Source organism: Vombatus ursinus, unplaced genomic scaffold, assembly GCF_900497805.2.
Source record: "Vombatus ursinus unplaced genomic scaffold, bare-nosed wombat genome assembly UNPS02015175.1, whole genome shotgun sequence".
NCBI lineage: Eukaryota > Metazoa > Chordata > Mammalia > Diprotodontia > Vombatidae > Vombatus > Vombatus ursinus.
In genome coordinates, this window is record NW_020954953.1 from 8,304,361 (window position 1) to 8,325,663 (window position 21,303).

Sequence of the window (21,303 nt, forward strand, 5' to 3'; positions counted from 1 at the left end):
TGACATTTTTGATGAGAATATGTGTGTGTATGACATTTTTGATGAGAATATTAGGGAATAGGTAGACTTTTGCAAATAATATTTGATAGTAGACCACATTTTTACTATTAAACAATTGTCTTACTTAGAATGGGTTCTTAACCTGGGGTCCACAATTTTTAAAATATATTTCGATACTGGATTTTAACATAATCAGTTTGTAATACTTTGTATGTTATTTTTATTCTTTTAAGAACTTTATTCTGAGAAGGGATCCATAGGCTTCCCTTGACACAAAAAAAGTTTAAGAACCTCTGATTTAGAGAATCAAGGGCCCATAGTGCTTATTTAAAAAAAAATTTATTTGCTTTGTTAGATATTTCTCAATTACATGTGAAAATATTTTTAATCATTTTTTAAAATTTCAATTTCAAATTCTCCTTCCCTCTTGTCCCTCCTTCTTCCTTGAGAAAGCAAGCAATTTGATATCGATTATACATGTGAAGTCATGCAAAACATTTCATGTTAGTCATGTTGCAGACGAAAACACAAACTGCTTATTGGTTGTTGATTATAGAATAACATTTGATTTGGTAGATTAAAATGCCACTTCAGAAGTTTCTCAACAAAGGGTGTCTCACAGGTAGATCAAAATCATTTAAGAATCCTTAAAATAGATAACAAAAACAATCTGGTTCAGTTACCTTCCAATCCTAAGAACCAGATGAAACATAAAACATCGAGATGAATGTTTGCCAAAGTCTTTCCCACTGTGAGGGCTAAGTTAAAGGAGATCATTTTCCATAGATTGCATGATCTTCCAAAAAAAACCTTTTTAAAATGTCCTCATGCTGGTAGCATCAAGCCCTGAAGCTTTGGCAGAGCCTCTTAGGAGAGGTCTGTAACCATGCAAAAGAGTTTGGCCTGAGCACACATACAGGAATTAGATTATGATATTCAATTAGATGGACAACCTATAGACCACGGAGTCTGTGGCTAGATTTCAGGGGGTCCTTAAACTTGGATGGGGGGGGAAGCAAACAAAACAGCGTATCTTTATTTTCACGAATTTGAACTGAAATTAAGCATTTCCTTCCATTATGGATTTAGGCAACAAAACCACAGTACCATTAGCAATACATATGATTTAGTCATCAATAAAAATCAGATATTTAGTTGTCTCATTACAGTTGTAGATATCTTGAAATCTCATTTGTGCTCATCACTACTCTGAAGTTACTGTGGTTATTAGATTCACTGCTGTAACTACATCCTTAGTCCAAATGAGGGTAACTGCAGAATGTCGCTTACATTTTTATTAAGATCAGCTCATCCTCTCAGGTTCTTTCTTGTACTGCCTCTTCTGCTTATCTTCAAATCAAAAATTCAAAAAGGCAAATTTGCTTAGCATTTGTTTGCATAGCACTCTAAGAAAAGGACTCAGTTAGACTTGCCCACCACTCTCTAAATCAATGATATATTTCTTGTTCCCAGGCTCCTCATTTTGTTCACTTAAGAACAGGATTGAAGATGGGAGAGACCCCTTTGAAGGATACTGTGATCTATGATGGTCTTACAGATTCATTCCACAATTATCACATGGGTATTACAGGTAAGGTAGTAAAACAGTTTGGGTTAAAAAAAATTAGAGAAATGTATGATTGCTATGAATCAATTATAATTATGCCTTCTATTATTGTAGAGAATTGCAGATGGAAACAACCTTAAAGATGATGTCCAATGCCCTCATTTTACAAGTGAGGAAACTGAGGCCTAGAGAGCTTACAGGAGTTACCATAGGTCAGTCAGCTAGTGCTTCTGTGGGAAAATCTCTACCCATCTCCTTAACCTCTCTTTGTCTCTTTATGTTTACTAGCCAGATGACGTTAACCAGGCCTTTGGGGGGGCATCCCTTCCACCTTCCCAAAATTATGTTAGACTGGCACAGGATAGTTTCAAGTCCCTGAATATCTAATTCCCTTTTTATAGGAGGATTCTTAGGTTATAGCAAGTCGTCTGTACTTGGTGTCCCTGAAACTGTTTTTCAGGGCTGGAAAGATTGACATTAATTAAATTAAGCATGTCTAGTTACTTGGGGTTAGTGATGATCACAGAGGTAGGGAGTAAGGGATCAGAACAGGGAAAGAATGATAGGCTCTCACAGAGAGGGGATACCTCCTTTCCTGATGAGCTGGGAGTCAGACCTTAGCCTCTGCTGGGGTGCACAGAACTCAGTAGGCTAAATTAAATGATGCCACCTGGCTTTAGTTTATATCCCTGTCTGGGCTCTTTTATACCTTGGCCTCAATCCAAGTGGATTATGCAACTGCATAGTAGGTGTGCCTCCTCCATGTTCCCAGCATTACCTTTTTCCTTTTTGTAGGAGATGATATCAACTATGTGGGAAGATAATAGTTCTTTACAGGCCACATCCCAACTTCCAGCCATATTGTCCAGTTAAGAATGATCTAGAACAGGGATTAAGAGAAATGCTTTGGATCAGCCTGTGTAAATGCTGATGTTGAATGGCCAGTACTTGTTTTTAGTAGAAGACATTTCTGTTTTTAGAAGCCAACCATGTATATGCCAATGTGTTTTGTTGCCTGTCCTCCAACAGCTGAAAATGTGGCACAAAAATGGAAAGTGAGTAGAGAAGACCAAGATAGATGTGCTCTCTTGTCACAGAAGAGGACAGAGAATGCACAAAAAGCGGGCTATTTTGACAAAGAGATTGTACCTGTTTCTGTGCCTTCCAGAAAAGGTAGGTATGGATTGTAGTACATAAAACATTAGAAGGGATATTTAAATATAAGAAAAAAATCATATAAGAAGGACATACTGTAATTTCTAAAAATATATTTTTATTAATAGCTTTTTGTTCTTATATCATCCAAAATTCCACCTGTATCATCCTCCCTCCTCTTGTAGATAGTTATGCTATATAATAATAAAGAATTTTTTAAAAATAAACAGCAGGGGCAGCTAGATGACGCAGTGGATAGAGCCACCAGCCCTGAAGTCAGGAAGATCTGAGTTCAAATCTGGCCTCAGACCAAACACTTGACTTGACACTAGCTGTGTGACCCTGGGCAAGTCACTTAACCCCAGTTTCCTAAAAAAAATAAATAGAAAGTAGAAAGTACAAGAAAAAAACAAGAAGCAGAAAAAATAAAATCATCTGAAAGAATTTGCAAAGTTCCACCCCTGTGAACCTCCCACCTCTGCAGAGAAGTGGGAGGAGGTGCCTTCTCATAGCTCTCTTTTGGGGCCATGCTTATATATAGGAATGTTTTAGAAGGTTCGAAGGAAAGTAAGTGGCCTATAGATGTATACCCTAAATCAGAGAAGAGCAGGGGCTGGCTTATAGAGAATCTTAGCAAATCAGAACTTAAAAGGACCTCAGAAATCATTGGATACGTTAGACAAGCATTTGTAAAGCACCTACTATGTGCAGAAGCAAAAGATAGTCCCAACTGCTTAGGAGTTTACCTACTACTGAAGGATTTAGTACACATAGTATGCTAGTCCAGCCTTTGTTTTACTAATGAGGAAGCAGAAACTTGGAGATTAAATGTCTGATCCCAGAGTTACAGCTCTTGAGTAAAAGACTTGGAAAGTCTTTTACTGTCTGCCTACCTGTCTGTCTGTCTGTCTTCAGCATCATGCTTTCTACCAGGCTTAGTATTTTCATTATCTGAAGCAGCTGCAGGCTGGGTTTTTTCTTCCATTTTCTGGCAGAAAAATGTACTTTTGAAAAGCAGCCACTGGAATATAATTTAATATATTCATCTAAAGGTCCCATCAATGGTTATTGAGCGTATTTAATATTGGTGATCTTTTTGATTAGGAGAAGGCAATGGTTTTGTGTAAGAATTTCAAAATGGATTATAAGGAATTACACTCTATAGTCTCATTGTGGTAAGGAGGCTTTTGCCAGTTGCCAGATGAAGTGAAGACCAAGATCCGTTGGGGATCGTACTATTTTCATTTGTTTGTGAGGTAGCACCTAGAGTCATAAAGGAGTTTAGACACCTTGTCTAAGTTTCCCAGTTTCTCAGATGAGAAAATGGACCCAGAGAGAGAGTGTGTGATTTGCTCCCTGCCACATAGATCTCCTGACCCCTTGGTGAAGTTCAGCTCTCACTTTCGGTAACTTTGAGATCAGTTCGTTGGCAGTGTGAAGCCTGTGCAGTGGGACCAGCTTGGCCAGAGCCTTCACCTTGCACCATGAAAAGTGCCTCAGTCCTGAAGTGCTCCCTTGTTTCAGGGCAGGGGGTTACCAGGCTACCTAAGGAGGGGAGTAGCTTCAGGCTTCCATGCCAGTCATTGTTGGGATCTAGCACTTGCAGCCTGGTCAGGACAGGGAGACCAGTCTCGCACTTCACAAAGCTGCCTCCCACTGCACAAAAAGGGACAAACCTAAATGAGATATTCTTCTAACAGCCTAATACAGGAACATCCTTGAAAATAGAGTTCATTGGGGCAGTGAGGTGGCACAGTGGATAGAGCACTGGCCCTGGATTCAGGAGGTCCTGAGTTCAAATCTGGCCTCAGACACACAACACTTACTAGCTGTATGACCCTGGGCAAGTCACTTAACCCCATTGCCTAGCCAAAAAAAAAAAAAAGTTCATTGGAAGAGTTAAGTATTCCTTGCTAATACCCTTCATTTATACCAGGTTTTCTTTTTTGAAAAGTCTAGTTTCCAAGGTCAGCTGGGTGTTGCAGTAGATAGAATACTGGCCCTGGGGTCAGGAGGACTTGAGTTCAAATCCAGCTTCAGACACTTGACGTTTATTAGCTGGGTGACCCTGGGCAAGTCACTTAACCCCAATTGCCTCACCAAAAAACAAACAAAAAAAAGTCTAGTTTTCATGGCAAGTAAAACTCAAACCTGTACTCCTTAAAGTACATAGTGATTTAATTTAAAAGATTGAGTTCTGTGGTTGTTTCAGTTTAAAATGATAATCTTTTGTTTTTTTCCTTTCTCTTTTCTCCTCTTTGAATTAAGTTGGTATCTGTTGACAGTAGTACTAAGGGTATTTTAGGTTTACAGGACACCTCCCTTTCGTGGAAGTCTGAGCTCTTTCCAGTGTGAACTGGTAAGGACACTGCCACGTGCACACATGCACACGTTCCCTGAAGGTCACTAGGAATGTGATCTGGAGTTTCTGTTAACACCCAGTGCCATGTCTGTAATATAATAACTCTCAGGGAGTTGCTTTTCTCTTTTCAGGTCCTGTGGAAGTTAAAACAGATGAATTTCCTCGCCATGGAAGCACTTTAGAAGAAATGTCCAAACTGAAGCCTTGCTTTCTGACAGATGGATCTGGAACAGTAACTGCTGCTAATGCTTCAGGTGAGTTTTTTTGGGAGGGTAGTAGGAAAGATCCCAAGCTCAGGTTTTTATGGCCTATCATAAACTCTCATCTCTTCATTTCTTCCTGTGTGGTATTTTGTGTCCTGACTAATTACTTTGACACTCAGTTTGAAAAATGGGGATAGTTAACATGTCATTCCTACCTTTTAGTAATTAAGAGAAAACATTTTGTGAACTACAAAACATTTCATAATGGAGTTATCATCGCCTTTTGGTTTCTTTAAGGTGACCGAGTTGCTTGTAATGTCATTATTGGTGCCTTTTTAAAATGTCGGTCTTTATATATATATTTTCTTCACCCAATCCTAAAACTGAACCCTTCTTGTGAACAAAGTGAAGCATAAAACATGATATGGTGACTGACATTGTCTGTAACATTGTCCTCAAAGACTCCTGCCGTTCTCCCAATAAGAGGGACTTTTCTTTCTTCTCGGTGACCATTATCTCAGAGTTCAACTTTATTTTTTATTTACATTGTCCTAGTAATTTTGACGTGTTTTTCTTCTGGTTCTATTTCGTTTTTCTCCATAACTTTATACACCTCTTCCTATGTTTCTCTGCATTCTTTGTATTATCATTTCTTAGAGTTGTATATTCACCATCTTCATTTGTTTGCTCAACTGTTCCCCAATTGATAGGCATCCACTATTTCTAATCCTTTGTTACTACAGAGTGCTATTAATATTTTATCTTCTTTAAAAATTTTATTTGAAGTACCAACAAGTTAATTTAGGTGTCTGGGATCTAACCATCAGTCATCTCTCTGTGAGATACATTTTTCTAGATTTCTGGTGTTCAGTAGATAGAGCACTGGGTTTTAAGTCAGGAAGACTGGAGTTAGATCAGGCCTCAGACACTTACTGGCTATTTGGCTGACTCTGGGAAACTCATTTGCCTGTTTCCACAACTGTAAAACAGATAATAGCACCTACTTTGAAGGGTTGTTGTGAGGATAAAATGAGCTATTTGTAAAAAGTGCATAGCACAGTCTAGATGCTATGTAAATGCTTATTCCCTTCCACCTATAACTTTGTTTTTCTCAGTTGGAAATTCCTAGGGTTCAATTATCTGGATACTCCAGGGAATAAAGTGGTGGTATAAAGTAGGCATCTCTCCTTATCTAACTCATTTCATTCTAGCCTGCCCCGCCCCGTTTTTAAAGAACCATTCTACTAAGGCATAATTACAATTGTCAGTTATCTTCCACATTTATAAATTAATGGGATAAAGCATTTGTAATGTGAATTTCACCTGGAGTTGAATCTGGTAGATCAACTACAATTTTTAGGTGAGACTTTATACTGTATAGCATTCTGTTGTGGATAGTACGTATAAACTGTCAGGTGACAGGGGAGATTTGGCATGGGATGAGAATAATATGTCTTGAAAACACCTATCTCACGTTATGTAGGAATAAATGATGGAGCTGCAGCTGTGGTTCTCATGAAGAAGTCAGAAGCAGAAAGACGAGGTCTTACACCCTTAGCTCAGATTGTATCCTGGTCACAAGTTGGTGTAGATCCTTCCATTATGGGATCAGGACCAATTCCAGCAATAAAGCAGGCTGTAAGTACTGAATTTTAAATAGCAATCAAGATTTTATGGATGGAAGGGACCTGAGAGAGGGATCATATAGTCTTAACCCTTCACTTTCTGGATGAAAGAATTAGGGGTCCACAGAGACCTAAAGTAATAGACCTGGCTTTTGAACCCAGATCCTTAGGTTCCAAATCTATTTTCTATTGTGCCATACAACCACTGATTTTACTTTTTGGGCAAGATCCATAGTCAGGAAACTTCTATCAAACAGTCTGCCAGTCAGTGCACTTGTTCTACAATTTATAGTTTATGAGAATTGCATGGGTAGTGAAGGGTTAAGGTCACTGCTGGGGAAAAAATTTTTTTTTCAAGGGAGGGGAGGGGCAGGGAGACTCTTAGCATTATACTACCTCTACTCACCAGTAACTTTTTAATGTTACATAGGTTGCCAAAGCAAATTGGACACTAGAGGATGTTGACGTATTTGAAATCAATGAGGCCTTTGCATCCCTTTCTGTAGCAATATCAAAGGAACTTGGATTAAATCCAGAAAAGGTGAGCCTATCGTTTGATACTTTTACAGGGTCAGATGACAGTATTTGTAAAAGTCCCCTCAGCGACTACCAAGTATGTAGGTTCTGTAATGCTTATTTCCTTGCCAGCCTCATAGGTGACAAATTACTGATCCATCAGAGGGGAAAAGTAAGTTCCCGTTATACTATAGCAGTAAGCTAGACATTAGATCCCTCCAAGGAAATGATCCACAGCAAATGTGTGGTTTTTTTTTTTTAAGGTCAATATTCAAGGTGGAGCCATAGCTTTGGGACATCCCCTTGGGGCATCAGGGTGTCGAATTCTTGTTACTCTGTTACATACACTGGAGCGAATTGGTGGAACCCGTGGAGTTGCTGCTCTCTGCATTGGAGGAGGGATGGGAATAGCAATGTGTGTTCAAAGAGGATGAAAAGAAAAATTCTAATAACCTTGGTTTCAATAAGTAGTTTAACAAATTGTAAAATTTTAACCACATTTTAACTCGAGTCTTTAAAATGAACTAATTAAACTACCTGTGAAAAATGTTTCAGGGACCAAAAATAGAGTTAGATGTTTTATTTTCTTTCATCTCCCTTATAAAAACTCAAGTCAACATGACAGGTTGTTGTATTTTTTAAGTCTATACACTAAGTGTAAGACAAAATGGTACAGGATGAAACAGATGAGTAACATTGTTATAAATAAAGAAAATTACATCAGTCTTCAATAGCCCCAGAATGAACTGCATCTTCGTAACTTCCTCCTCCTCTTTTATCATCTTTACTTTCTGGATGTAACTTAATGAGGTCATCAATTCGAAGAATAGTAATTGCAGCTTCTGTTGCAAATTTCAAACTCTTAACTTTAACCATGGTAGGTTCAAACACACCACTCTGCCTGTTGTCTCGGGGTTTGCCATTGATTAGGTCAAGACCAATCCTGTAATTGGGGGGAAATAAAGGTATTAAAAACAAAGGCTGTTTCATCTCTTATTAAAACCACCCCCGGGGCAGCTAGTTAGCAAAATGGATACAGCACCAGCCCAGAAGTCAGGAGGACCTGAGTTCAAATCCGGCCTCAAACCAAACACTTGACACTTACTAGCTGTGTGACCCTGGGTAAGTCACTTAACCCCAACTGCCTCAAAAACCACCACCCCCCACTTTCCAACTCACAAATTGGAGTGTTATTTTAAACATATAGTACTTGCATACAAACTACTTCTAGGAAGCTATTCACTTCCCCATGCCTCCATCAACAACGAAGATTCCATTCTCTTAAATGTTTTGAACCTTTAGATAAAAGCACTCCCAAAATTCTGCCCTGTTCCTTGTACGTTCAAGAGAACAGTAAAAGCAGAAAAATTTATACTTGCCATTTCAGGTTCTTGCGTTCTGGGTTAACTTGAGCCTCGTTATGAAAAGCTCTTAACTTGGCAACCAAATCTGTAGAGTCTTGGGCAGCATTAACTGCCAACGTGTTGGGAATAATGAGAAGAGATCTGGCAAATTCTGCAATAGCAAGTTGTTCCCGTGATCCCTGAAGGAGAAAAAAAAAAAGGAAGCTAAACTCTAGTGAGTAATGGAAGTAGGTTCCCCATCTCCGTCCTCCCCAGTCTCTTCACTCTTCTTACCATGCTGGTTGCATAGTTCTCCAGATAAATGGAGAGGGCTGCTTCTACAGCACCACCTCCTGGTACTACAGACTTTGACTCCAGGACTCTCTTAACCACGCAAAGAGCATCGTGCAAAGAGCGCTCCATCTCATCACACATGAAGTCATTTGCTCCACGTAAGATAATTGAGGCAGATGTCCGAGCTCTGGTGCTGTAATAAACAGGCTTGGTTAACCAATTCTTTGTAACAAACCAGAATTACAGAATTTAAAAGTCTAAAATGTTAATACTTCACAGAGCAGCTGTTCAATGTTTTTTTCACACTGAGGTAATGCTATATACTATAAAACTATTTTACCTCAATATTAAATCTCTTAAGTATAAAAAAAAGTTCATTTATTAGTTATTCAGACTTTAGAAAAACCTAATTGACCACCAGTCTAACCCATATCAGAACACTAAATTCCATCTACAACTACAACATGCTTAATGGTTAGTTATTCTGCCATTACTTGAAGGTCTCTGACAAAGGTACCAGCATCTTCCACTTTGGGTCATTGCTAATTCTATCATGCAAAAACAGGTCCTTTTCTGTCTTCCACCCACTGCTACTCTGGGGCCGAGCAGAACAGGTCTGATCCTTCTTGGACCACCCCCACCCTTTGGTAATTAGTGGTCTACACTGATCCTCATGTGGCACAAATGAGAAAGAGGCCCTCTCTATCCCGGTTACCCTCTTCTGGATGCTCTCCAACTTCTCAATGTCTTTTCTAAAATGTGTGTAAATTATTAGCAAAAAATAATGTGATAGACCCTGTAACACAGATGAAATTATGTTTTCATCTTAATTTACAGGACTAATCTTAATGTCTCCCATGCGTATAACTGCTCATACTACTGAAAGAATGGCAGCAAATAAATGGGAAATTATGTGACTCCGATTTAATGAGAATAAAAAGAAAAACTGATATAAGCTTTGGTATTCAATAGTGTGGCTTACTTTTTGATTAAAATTAGCTCGTCATCACAGATCCTCTCTTGTACTACCTCTTCTGCTTGTCCCAACATTGAAGCTTCAAAACTTTCTTCACCTTCCAGATTAGCCAGGGTTGACAAAATGGTTGCTTTTAAGTGGGAAAAAAAAAAAATTTTACAAGCATTTTCCTCTGACTTCTCTTGCACAAAAACAAAGACTTTAAAGATAACCAATTAAAAAAAAAAAAACCAAGATAACCAATTTTGTTACTACATGAACTGCTTACTTTCCCACCTAGTAACAAGGGAAAGATGTTGGCTTGCTAAGACCTAAATGGAACTACATTCTCCAAACACCCTAACATACTAAGAAAAAGGACCAACCACACATCACAATGATTAAGATATTATTTGCGTCCCTCTCTAAAGTGATTTCTAAGAAATTATGAGTTTAACACTTTCCAAGGTGAATCAAAAAGGATACTGAGCCAAACTGAAAAATGTTTCATAAGGTCAGTATTACATTTTTATTTGCCAAAATTCATTAAAAATTTGGTTAGCAATAACAACTATTTGAAAATAGCTATTTATATTTTTAAGTGCTAAAGCTTATACAGAGCAAACGTTAAGCTCCTCATTAAAAGTTTTAGAGAGATCACAAAGTACTTTTTATTTAAGGGCATACCTATAGAGAAAGTTTATCACTTTAATAAGTCTAATTCCCACACAGAAAAACTAGCTCCTAAACATTCAGACTTACCTCCAGATGCTTTAGCAATTCGCTTAAGGTCCCTTTTTAATACTCTTCGGACTGCTATAGTTGAAGACTCGACAAAGTATTTTAGACACATATCATCAATTCCACCAGTGGTTAAAATAACATTGGCACCAGTGGCCAGTATTTTTTGAATTCTCTCCTTCGTAATATCTGATTCTCTAAAGAGACATGATAATCACTATTAATCTAAATTTCTCTCTTAATACAGGAAAGTTCTGAATAACTTGAAATAAATTGTTCAACAGAAACACTCATAAGCTACTCAAATTTATTTACTAATATCATTCAACCAAATTATTCTTTTACATTTAAGATTGCATTATCTATATAAATCAAGCTCCTTTGCAGAAAGTTTAAAAAAGTCCCTAATATTTTTCACACTTCAAAAATTTTACCAAGGTATTGTGTTCAAATTTACCAACATCATTGATATTTCTAATGTTAGTCACATTAATTTTTGCAAGCTTATGGATTAAACTGTGAAATATTATTTCAATTAAAGATTCAAAATACTCTAAAAATGTTGTTAGTCTTTTCCACATTTTAATTAAGTTAAAATGTCAATGTGATTTCATACTAACAAGTACTAAATATTCTGGATATGTACTAAAGATACTTGACACAAAATGTGCATATATACACATATGTGTATACATTTGCATTACAAAAATATAGCAAGGATTATAAGCAATGCCATTCCAACAAGTTTGATATTACTTCATCAAATGGTTCATTTACTACAATGTAATTCTCCACAACAGCTTTAATAATTGTGCTAGCACAGCCAAGTGCGAAGAAACAGAAAAACACGCTTAAGGGAGAAAATTTATGCTTTACAAGCACTTGTGGTAGCAGGAAATAGGTAGGGTTTTCATGCCTTTAGCATTAATCTTAGGCAAGTCTGGCAGTTAGGATCATCCCACAGTTTGCTATATATTCCTTCTTGCTTTTGCATAGCTTCTACAGTTAGGACTAGATGTTTCCTATCTGTGATTGTCATTTGCACAAATACACTTGTAGCACAACAAAATACAATGGAAAAGTTACAATTTAAGCAAACATCATAGTAACAATCTATACATGCTATAATACCATTTCAACCTCAAGTAATACAGGCCTAGTATCCAGCTTAAAAAAAATATATATATTTTTTAAATATGTATATTCATATTTGTACTATTCCAGCTTCCCAGAGATTTATGTAAAATAGGCTGTGATTTTAGTTAATTTTAAAATGCTTATTTCCTTGAAGCCTACTCTAAAATTAATTTGTATAAATTCAATATTCAGTTCAGTTTAGTGAACACTTCTAATATTATCCTGCTCAGATAAAAACAAATTATTTGCATCCCTTAGACATACAGAAAAAAGAAAGAGGAAGAAAAAGGGAAAGAGGGACATGGGGAGGGGGAGGGGGGGAGAAAGAGAGACAAAGGAACAGAGGGAGACACAGAAAGACAGGAGAGAACCCCAATCTACCTCTTTCTAATTTGATCAAGTTTTTCTGGGTCTGTAATGACCACTTGCACACCAAGCTTCATTTTTGTTTTCTGTAGGCTGAAGTCCAGGCAAGCAATTTTTGCATTGACTATTCTTTTGGGCATGCCTAAAAATAAAATGGAAAATCAGATTTTTTTTTAAAAATAAGATTTATAACATTTACTCTAAACTGCTACTTATTACCCTTCAATTCTGCTTTTTAGAAGTACAGATTTCCTAAAAAAGATTAAGAAAAAGAAGCATGTCTTAATTGTGAGGAAGCATAAAAAGAATACATTAGGCTTCTACCCTAAATCTAGAGTTCCACTATTGTTAAATAAAGTCACTTTCTGAATTGAATTCTCCCAACCACCAGTTCTGAAAAATAAATTCAACAACCACAACTGACATATTAGCTTAAATTATAACATAAAAGAGAAAACAGCTAAAGGGTGACCAGACATTAGAATATACACTCAAAATATTCATCATGTTTCTGCTGTTTTCCCTATACTTTTGTTTTTGTTTTTTGGTAAAGCAATTGGGGTTAAGTGACTTGCCCAAGGTCACACAGCTAGTACGTGTCAAGTGTTTGGTCTGAGGCCGGATTTGAACTCAGGTCCTCCTGACTTCAGGGCGGGTGCTCTATCCACTGCACCACCTAGCTGCCCCTCCCTATACTTTTTGAAGAGTAAAATCGACCTGCAAATACTGCAGGGATGACCTAAATATGTGCTACAATTTGTATTACTGTTCAGTCTATTAAAAACAGTTTGAATCATGGATCGTTTAAAAAAAATAAAAGGGGGAGGGTGGTGGTGGGAGAGAGAAGAGAGGATGATAAAGAATAATGATTGCCAACATCTCTTGCATAATTCAACAATCATTTATCAAGCACTATTACGGGTCAGGCAATGGGGATCCAAAACCTAAAATGTCCTCAAGCTTTCATTTTCCTAGAGTAAAACAACATTTAGTCAGATTAAAAAAAAATACGTAGTACAAAATAGCTGTAGGAGTCTAGGAGGACGAAGATCAGGTTAGCACAAGTGTAAGAGGTGGCAGGAAGGAGAGAAAACTTCTCAGACACGGGGACATCAGTACTCCTAGCAGTCAAAAGCACAGAAATGCCATGTGGTGCATGACCAACAGCAAGCAGAGCAGCTTCGCTAAAGCCAGACTTCCAGGGGCTTTAAATGACAGCTTTTCTTTCTTGTGCTGTATCCTACAGGAAGCAACTAGATTTTCTTGAGCAAGGCAGTTACGTGGCCAGAGTGAGGCTTTCAGCATATCACTTTGGCAGTGGCATGGAAGAGAAGCAGAATGAATGCTAACAATGGTAACAGTGAAGTGATACTGAGGAAGCGGAAAGAAACAACAGACTCAGATGGCAAACTTGGGGTGGTCCCCACAAGAGAAGTAGGAAAGGTTGAAGAGTTAAGAGATCAAACTCCTTGAAGTTTACTTACCCTGTGATGCCACCACACAATTCAGCGCATAACCATTTACGAGCATACTCTCCTTCTGACTTCGCCCATGGGCCTTCAAAACATTAATAGAATTTACTGGAAAGCGAGGCTGGCCTTTCACATCTGTATATTTAACTGCAAGTACTGCATCTACGACCATATTGGCAAAGAAGTCACCATCACTGAGCCAACAAGAGTGTCAAGGATAAAAATAATTGCAATGGATCAACTATACAATGGAACTTTTTAAAAAAGGTCTTTGCCATTTAGCTTTCCAATAATCTCAAACTCCTAAAAGCAATAAGCACTAACACATAAACCAATTAAAACAGTGTTTTCCATTGATACAGTGCTTTGCGATTTACGAATCACTGACATAACCTTAGAGAAATTCAAACAAGTACCATCATTCCCAAAGATTAAATGAGCTATCCAGAGTTACATGACTAGTAATTGGAACCCCTATTTTCTGACTCCAAGTTTAGTGCTCGTACCATTACATTATACATAAGAAACGGCCACTTACACTGTTTACAGTAACAGCAATATCGTATGACGGATCTACTGGATGACTTAGCAATTCTCAGAAATGCAATGATCTAAGACAATTCCAAAGGACTCATGATGAAAAATGCTATCCACCTCCAGAGAAAAGAACTGATGGGAGTCTGGATGCAGATCGAAGCACACTTTTTTAAAAACTTTCTTAATTTTTCTTCTTTTTGGTCTGTTTTCTTCCACAACACGACTAATACGGAAATATGTTCTGCAAGACTGCAGGTGTATATCCTATATCAAATTGCTTGCCTTTTCAACGATGGGGAAGGGGAAGGGAAAGGAAGGAAAATTTGGAACCCATACTTTTAAAAAAGGAAAACTAAAAATTGTTTTACAAGTACTTGGGGGAAAAATAAAATATTAAATAATAAAAAAGACAAAGGAACGGCATCTCCATCTATAATTTGCTATTTGTAACTTACAGAAATTAAAAAAGAGTCCAAGTTTTTGCCTTCCCAATTTTTAAATCCAAAGAAATGCTTACATCTATACAGAGCTTCATAGTTATAGACTGCTTCTTGTCTCCACTACACCTACATTCCTTCTTCTGAACCCTAAATGCACACTTTTCCATACCATGAGACAGGCCTGTTATCCAACTACTTTACTCTTCCATTGGTAGCACCCTTATTACTGATGATCTAACTGAGGCAAAAACAATACTTATAATAAATCTTTAAGGTACTGCTATACTCACTTCACAGGTCATTATTAGCATTTCTAGTTCTCCTTCGGAAACATCTTCTAAGCAAATTGACCTTTTTCAGTCCCTTCAGTCTGACAAGCATTCTTCCTCATTCCAACCGGTAACGCTCACAAATTTAGTGGTGGGCCGAATTCTATTTGAGTATTAATGAGATCTCCCGTTTTAGACAACACATCTAAAACTGCACATCCAAGAACAGGCTCTTTAGTCCTGAAATTGTGTTTCACATTCACACCCAGACATGCTGGAGACTTTACTGTGAATGTTTAAGTGTATGTCAATATAACCCTACAACCAATCTCTATGCCTTTCTAAAATACCTTATGTATTTCTCTGTGCTGACCTTTTTAAGTGCCTCAAAAGGACAGGAAGAAATTCCTGGACTTCTTAATCTAAGAAAACTGTCAACAAATAATTTCACTTTCTTATAAATTTCCTCTTCCAAAAAATGCAAATCACTATTCCAGGGCTGCGTGCCACAATAATTCCTTTCATCTCATATAACAAATACCACATTGAACAACTGTTATTATTATTATTATTTTTTTAATGTGAGGCAATTAGGGTTAAGTGACTTGCCCAGAGTCACAAAGCTAGTGAGTGTTATGTGTCTGAGGCCGAATTTGAACTCAGGTCCTCCTGACTTCAGGGCTGGTGCTCTATCCACTGTACCACCTAGCTGCCCCCAAATACCACACTGACAGAAGAAATATTCAATCACCCTCAACAACTCAGAAACCTCAAGTGTTAGGAAACCTTCTCACTCTAAGTTAGATCTCATTTTCAAGACAACTTTTCCTTGGAAATTACCTGCTGAACTCAGGCATTTCCAAATATAACTTCCATATGCTAGGATCATATAAGTGAAGCATTAAAACTAACATACTACAAGGGCTCAATTAGTTTTAATAAATAGCTATAAATTGCTATCAACACTACAAGAGGATACATTCCAATGATCTTAGAAGACATGGATGTTTTTGCAGCATTGATGAGACAATCTTTTCCAAGTTCATCTGTGTTAATGATGAGGTTTTCATTGATATAGCGCACTGCTTCCCTATTAATAACATTTAAAAATATAGAAATCAGTATTTCTAAAGTTTGACAAGGATATTACAGTAGTTGTGGTTAACTAAACAATTTTTATACCAAATGTAACATACAGAGTTAGGTTGTTCTGCCATTTCATATAGGAAAAAAAGACATGGCTACTCTTTCTCCGTCAGACCATGGCAGCTATATTTTATCCCATAAGCATAGCCACTGAATCTATGAAGTGAAAAAGTGGTAGTCAAATGGGAAGATACTGAATTGGGTCTTCCTTCGAGTTGCTCAAATGTGACAACTGCCACCCTAACTTTTTCATTTTATCCAAAGTGAAATTAACTAGATAACTAGTAACTCAATTTTTCAATGAAAATGTTACGTTCTCTTCCCCCACCCCCAACCCCCCCATCTATATAGTACTTTTCTCACAATCAGCCTCTGGAGGAATTCAAGATACTTCAAAGTACAGGGTGGCATAAGGATTACCAAATCTACTTTATAGACAAGGAAACTGAGACTAAGAGAGATTAAATGATTTAAGAGTAGACATTTCAATTAACATGAATTTTCTTATGAATGCATCATACTTGCAAGCAAGTCGATAGCCACCAATAATCGATGTAGGGTGAATTTTCTGCTTGACTAATTCATCTGCATTCTTCAGAAGTTCTGCTGCAATAATAACCTGTTGAGAAAAGAAATGTTCATAGTTAGCACACCTTTTAATACCAGTGTCCATTATATATAGAAGGTAGAATAGATGATCACTAAGGTCCCTAGGAAAAAAAGGGTATAGTATTCCCAAAAACATGGGAAGTTTTTGTTCTATGCCATTAACATATCTCTCTTAAATCTTTGGTTCAAAAAGGTGAAAGTCATAGGGAAGGAAGACAATTCTTGAGCCTTTCTTCATTTTATCTGTTTTCAGGCTCCTCAATCAAGAGGTTGCCTGTTATCAAGTCTGACAAGGATATTACAGTAGCTGTGATTAACTAAACCATCATTTTAAAATCAAATATAACATACAATAGAGCTAGATTGTTCTGCCATTTCATATAGGAAAAAAAGACATGGACACTCTTTCTCCATCAGACCATGGCAGCTATATTTTATCCCATAAGCATAGCCACTGAATCTATGAAGTGAAAAAGTGGCAGTCAAATGGGAAGATACTGATCTGGTCTCCCTTTGAGTTTGCTCAAATGTAACAACTGCCAAATAAGAGCTGTTGTCTTCAGCTCAGGCTTTCATTTCTTCTCATACTTTAGGGAAGACTAACTTTGTGAAAGATTGGTCATCAGCAATTTTACTCATGTGGAACATGCCCAGGAAACACCATGGCTCCAAGAATAATCTAAACAACCCTAACTTTAGGTTGGCTTGAGATTGAAAATGAACACTCTACCAACATCCTTTTTTTCCCCCTGAATGATCAGAAACTCATCTGGTTCCTTAAATTAGGACCAAGTCCTAATCCAAATCTGACAAGCTCCAAACTATTTGTAAAAAAAGAAAAGGACAAAGATAAGTAGGTAAATTACAATCTCCAATATAAAGCTGTTTTGTCCAAAGTTCCATGAATTCTTAAGGCTCCACAAAGGGGAAAAAAGACAAAGTTTTGAATACTGGTACTTTAAAATTATACATCAGAATCCAAAATCGCCTTTCTGTGTGCTAATCCAATTATCGAATCTGAGAAACTAACAATTTAGTCCACAAAATGACTCATATGGCATCTAGTGATACAGGTGAAATTTGACACCAAGACTTCCTGACTAGCAAGCCAATAACCAAACCCCATTGGTTTTTCCATTTCATTTAAGTACTATGTAAGTAATACCTCTCTCTTCTCCCAACTTTTATTTCAGATTTAATACATCCAGATGATGCATTCATTTAATTTGCATATATTACAATTTTCTGATTAAGTCCAACATATTTTTGGTGTGTCTACCTACCACAGATGTGGTCCCATCTCCCACTTCTTTGTCTTGCAGATCAGCCAATTCACAGAGTACTTTAGCTGCAGGATGTTCTACCTCTAGCAATTTCAGAATGGTTGCCCCATCATTAGTAATAGTCACATCCTATTTTGGAAATAAAGTAATAAATATTAGAATAAGTTAGCATTTTACACTCCCATGAGAACATCTGAAAAACTTAAAGGAGTTTCCTATAAACATATTAGGCAGTTCCATGATACCAACTAAAGCAAAACATTTACATGACAAATTATTAAACAAAACCCCACAAAATACCTTATCCTTAAAACCCTTAGTTGTCTTAAATAAAAAAAGCTACTTACACCAATATCATCCACCAACATCTTATCCAAGCCAACTGGGCCAAGAGAACTTTTTACAATATTGGCAATTGAAGCTGCAGCGATAACTGTAAAAGTAAAAAATAAGATACTTAAATGAAGTACCTTGATTATTTGAAATGCTATTTGTTGCCAGTATAATACTAGCTTCAAGAAACCTTCTGATAAGGAATAGGATACATATGAGAAAGAAAGAAAAATTTTAATATTCTCAGACATAAGCTCCCATATACAGCAGGAATTAGGATACAATTATTTTCTCCTGGAAATAGCTTGGTATTTCACTGGGTAGAATGCTTAACCTGGAGTCAAAGACTCAAGTTAAAATTCAGCCTTACTCACTGCCTAGCTTGGGCAAATCGGCTTCAGTTTCCTTTAACTGTAAAATGGGAACAAATAGTACCTACCTCCTAAAACTGTTGTGAGATATTTGTAAAGCATTTAGCACAGTGCCTGACACATAGTATGTGCTTAATAAATGCTTAACAAAAGTTCCCTCCTCCCTTACATTCCGCAGTCTATCAGGTGGACAGTTACTGTTATACTAACTATAACTTAATCTTATATTGGTTCCACACTGTTAAATAAACCAATCTGTATAAACCACACCTCCTAAGAAAACAATCATTTCAAGCATTACTGTTAAAAAGTGGGTCCATGAATAAAGTTTAATAAGGAGACCTTACATCTATAATCTGGAAAAAAAAATGTTAAATCTTCAGTTACTCAATCAAAACATATTTACTATTTGAAGAAGCTTAGGTTAATATTGCCTAACCATTTATATTCTACAATTTCATATAGAAAAAAAAGTAACAATTAGCTTTCTCCTTCAGACTTTGGCTATTTCTTCTCCGTACCAGTAATAGATCCTCAATCTTGAAAAAGCTTTGGAAAAAGTTTCAGTGATGTCTTTTCACTATCTACTAGTCACTTCTGTAAATACATTTTTTTTTGAGCATTCCACATGGAACCTCTGCTTCTAACAACTGACAAAATAAAAGATAACAAATTAATGCCTGAAATTGCCCTAGTAGCCCTCCTAAGAAGGTGGGAGGTTTTTTAAAATCACCCATCCTCTCCCTTTATAACCATTCAAAATTTACCTTAAATCCTAATCAAACATCCTCAGAATACTTCATCAAGCATACTCCAGCTAAAATGAAGCATGTGGTAATGGACTTTAAAAGTCCAAAGTGCAAGAAAAATATGTTAACACTCTGTCAACACTAAAAGTGTCCAATTAACTAAAACCAATTCCTTTTCCCAGAACTCTTGGAAATCAGAAAAGGTGTTGTCATCCAACTTAATTTTGGCTGTATCATTTTAATGAAAAGTTTACAAAGTTAAGAGAAATGGAGGAAAGGCAGCAACTGGACTGGGAAAAGAAGGCACCTGGGTCCACAATCAGTAACATCACTCAATTAACTGGCTATATGAATCCCACTTAATCCATGGTTTTCTCAAATGTAATGAGGGCTTTGGATATGGCTATCTCTAAGGCCTTTTGTTGAGTTAAGATCCTAACCATGCTTTATCCCCAGGGTCCTCTCTTCTGGAGAGCAGGCACAAGAAACTGGAAATGGGGGAAGGAGTAAGGGATAAGATCTCCTCGGTGCTATCACCTTCTCCATACCTCTTGGAAATCAGAAAAACTGCCATCCAGTTTTAACTCTGGCCGTAGTCTTTTTGTTAAGAGCAAATATGGAGTCAGCAATAGACCCGGGTCCATACTCCTAGAACTGGCTGTTTGATCTTGGTCAGGTCCTTTAAAGTTAAAGCCACGCTTTAATCCCAACATCGGTGAGGCAGGCATAAGAAAATGTCAAGATGGGGTAGAGTAGGGTCGGACTTGTGCCACCTCCCCCCGCCAAAAAATATAGTTGGAGGCTCACTTTGCATCTTAGGTAGTACCTCCCTAATCAAAAGAGGCCCGGCCTAATTAGGTAAAAAACGTGCGCCCTCCGCGGCCGTGAATTCACACATCTTCCCCTGGCAGCAGTCCCGCTGCCCCGGCCCAAGGCCCCGCCAAGAAAACGTGGCCGCCGGCAGCTCCCAGACCCCCCGTCCAGCCATGCCCGGCCCGACCCTGGAAGCTTTCCTTGGAGAATGGAACTCGTCCCCTTCTTTCCCCGACCCCACGCTGATGGACCGCGGCTGTGCCTACGGGGATAGGGGTGGGGGTGGGGCCCGTCCGGCGCCGCAACCTAGGCCTCAGGCGGCAGCGGCGCCGGGGAGCGCGGCCCCTCAGAGCAGGCCTCCCCCGCCGCCCGCCCAGCTCGCCCTCACCGTTCTGGGAGCGGATAGACTCCCCGGTGGTCCGTTCCCCGAACACGGACAAGGGCCCCTCCATCTTCCCTGCCAGATACACACTCCCGCGGAGAGCAGAACCTGCAGCAGCGTGGAGACAAGGAGCGGGGAAAGAACGGGGAACGGCGCCGCGGGAGCTGCTGGGTAACCCTTTTTTTCCCCGCCCCCTTCTTTCGCCGGCCTCGGGAGCGGGGAGGAGGGAAAATGAAGTGTGCGAAATAACGAAGCCCAGGAAAATTGATTACGGGAGGGGGGAAGGGGCGGGGAAAGCCAACTCATGACGCAATGAGGTTCTGGTCCAATCATAGAAAGGATGGGAGGGAAAGCGCAAGGGGATGGGAGGAGTTGGTTTCTAGTACTAGCGGAAGAAGGAAGAGCAGTTGGGCTGGGGCTGCGGCGCGCATGCGGGCCAGGAAATTCTAGTGGTTTCTAGAAAGCGGTTCCTGGGTGGGGCACGTAAGCTTAAGGTTAGCGTTGCGGCTGACCCAAGTTGCATTTCATACTTAAGCATCTTATGCGTTTTCAATCCTAGGTTTACGAGAGCACATTCCAGTACCACGGAAAAACTCCCCGAGGGCAAGAAGTGCGTCCTCCTTTTGTGTGTGCCC

At 38.3% G+C, this 21,303-nt stretch overlaps 2 protein-coding genes and 3 non-coding genes across 5 annotated transcripts in view; 1 reads left to right on the forward strand and 4 right to left on the reverse strand.

The window, feature by feature from the left end:
- The window catches only part of LOC114031427 (acetyl-CoA acetyltransferase, cytosolic-like), a 12,853-nt gene extending 4,694 nt beyond the window's left edge, over nt 1–8,159 (forward strand). Inside the window, exons 4-9 of the mRNA XM_027846497.1 lie at nt 1,474–1,591; nt 2,597–2,740; nt 5,216–5,338; nt 6,771–6,925; nt 7,343–7,453; nt 7,692–8,159. Coding sequence (XP_027702298.1) covers nt 1,474–1,591; nt 2,597–2,740; nt 5,216–5,338; nt 6,771–6,925; nt 7,343–7,453; nt 7,692–7,862 — 822 coding nt within the window. The 3' untranslated portion in view covers nt 7,863–8,159. The remainder of the gene's footprint in view (nt 1–1,473; nt 1,592–2,596; nt 2,741–5,215; nt 5,339–6,770; nt 6,926–7,342; nt 7,454–7,691) is intronic.
- Nucleotides 7,994–20,910, reverse strand: LOC114031426 (T-complex protein 1 subunit alpha). Its single transcript, XM_027846496.1, has 12 exons — nt 20,675–20,910; nt 18,368–18,453; nt 18,021–18,149; nt 16,650–16,747; nt 15,962–16,072; nt 13,749–13,930; nt 12,280–12,406; nt 10,783–10,958; nt 10,048–10,171; nt 9,066–9,258; nt 8,808–8,971; nt 7,994–8,371 (listed from the first exon to the last, which is right to left on the reverse strand). Exons 1-12 carry the CDS (start codon nt 20,736–20,738, stop codon nt 8,149–8,151), a joined length of 1,677 nt encoding a protein of 558 aa, XP_027702297.1. The 5' UTR covers nt 20,739–20,910; the 3' UTR covers nt 7,994–8,148.
- LOC114031557 lies at nt 9,848–9,974 on the reverse strand. The gene has a single exon (XR_003567758.1). It is a non-coding gene; the product is annotated as a small nucleolar RNA SNORA20 (small nucleolar RNA).
- On the reverse strand, nt 16,182–16,318 carry LOC114031559. The gene has a single exon (XR_003567760.1). It is a non-coding gene; the product is annotated as a small nucleolar RNA SNORA29 (small nucleolar RNA).
- Nucleotides 17,095–17,231, reverse strand: LOC114031554. Its single transcript, XR_003567755.1, has one exon. It is a non-coding gene; the product is annotated as a small nucleolar RNA SNORA29 (small nucleolar RNA).
- Nucleotides 20,911–21,303: the final 393 nt, after the last annotated feature.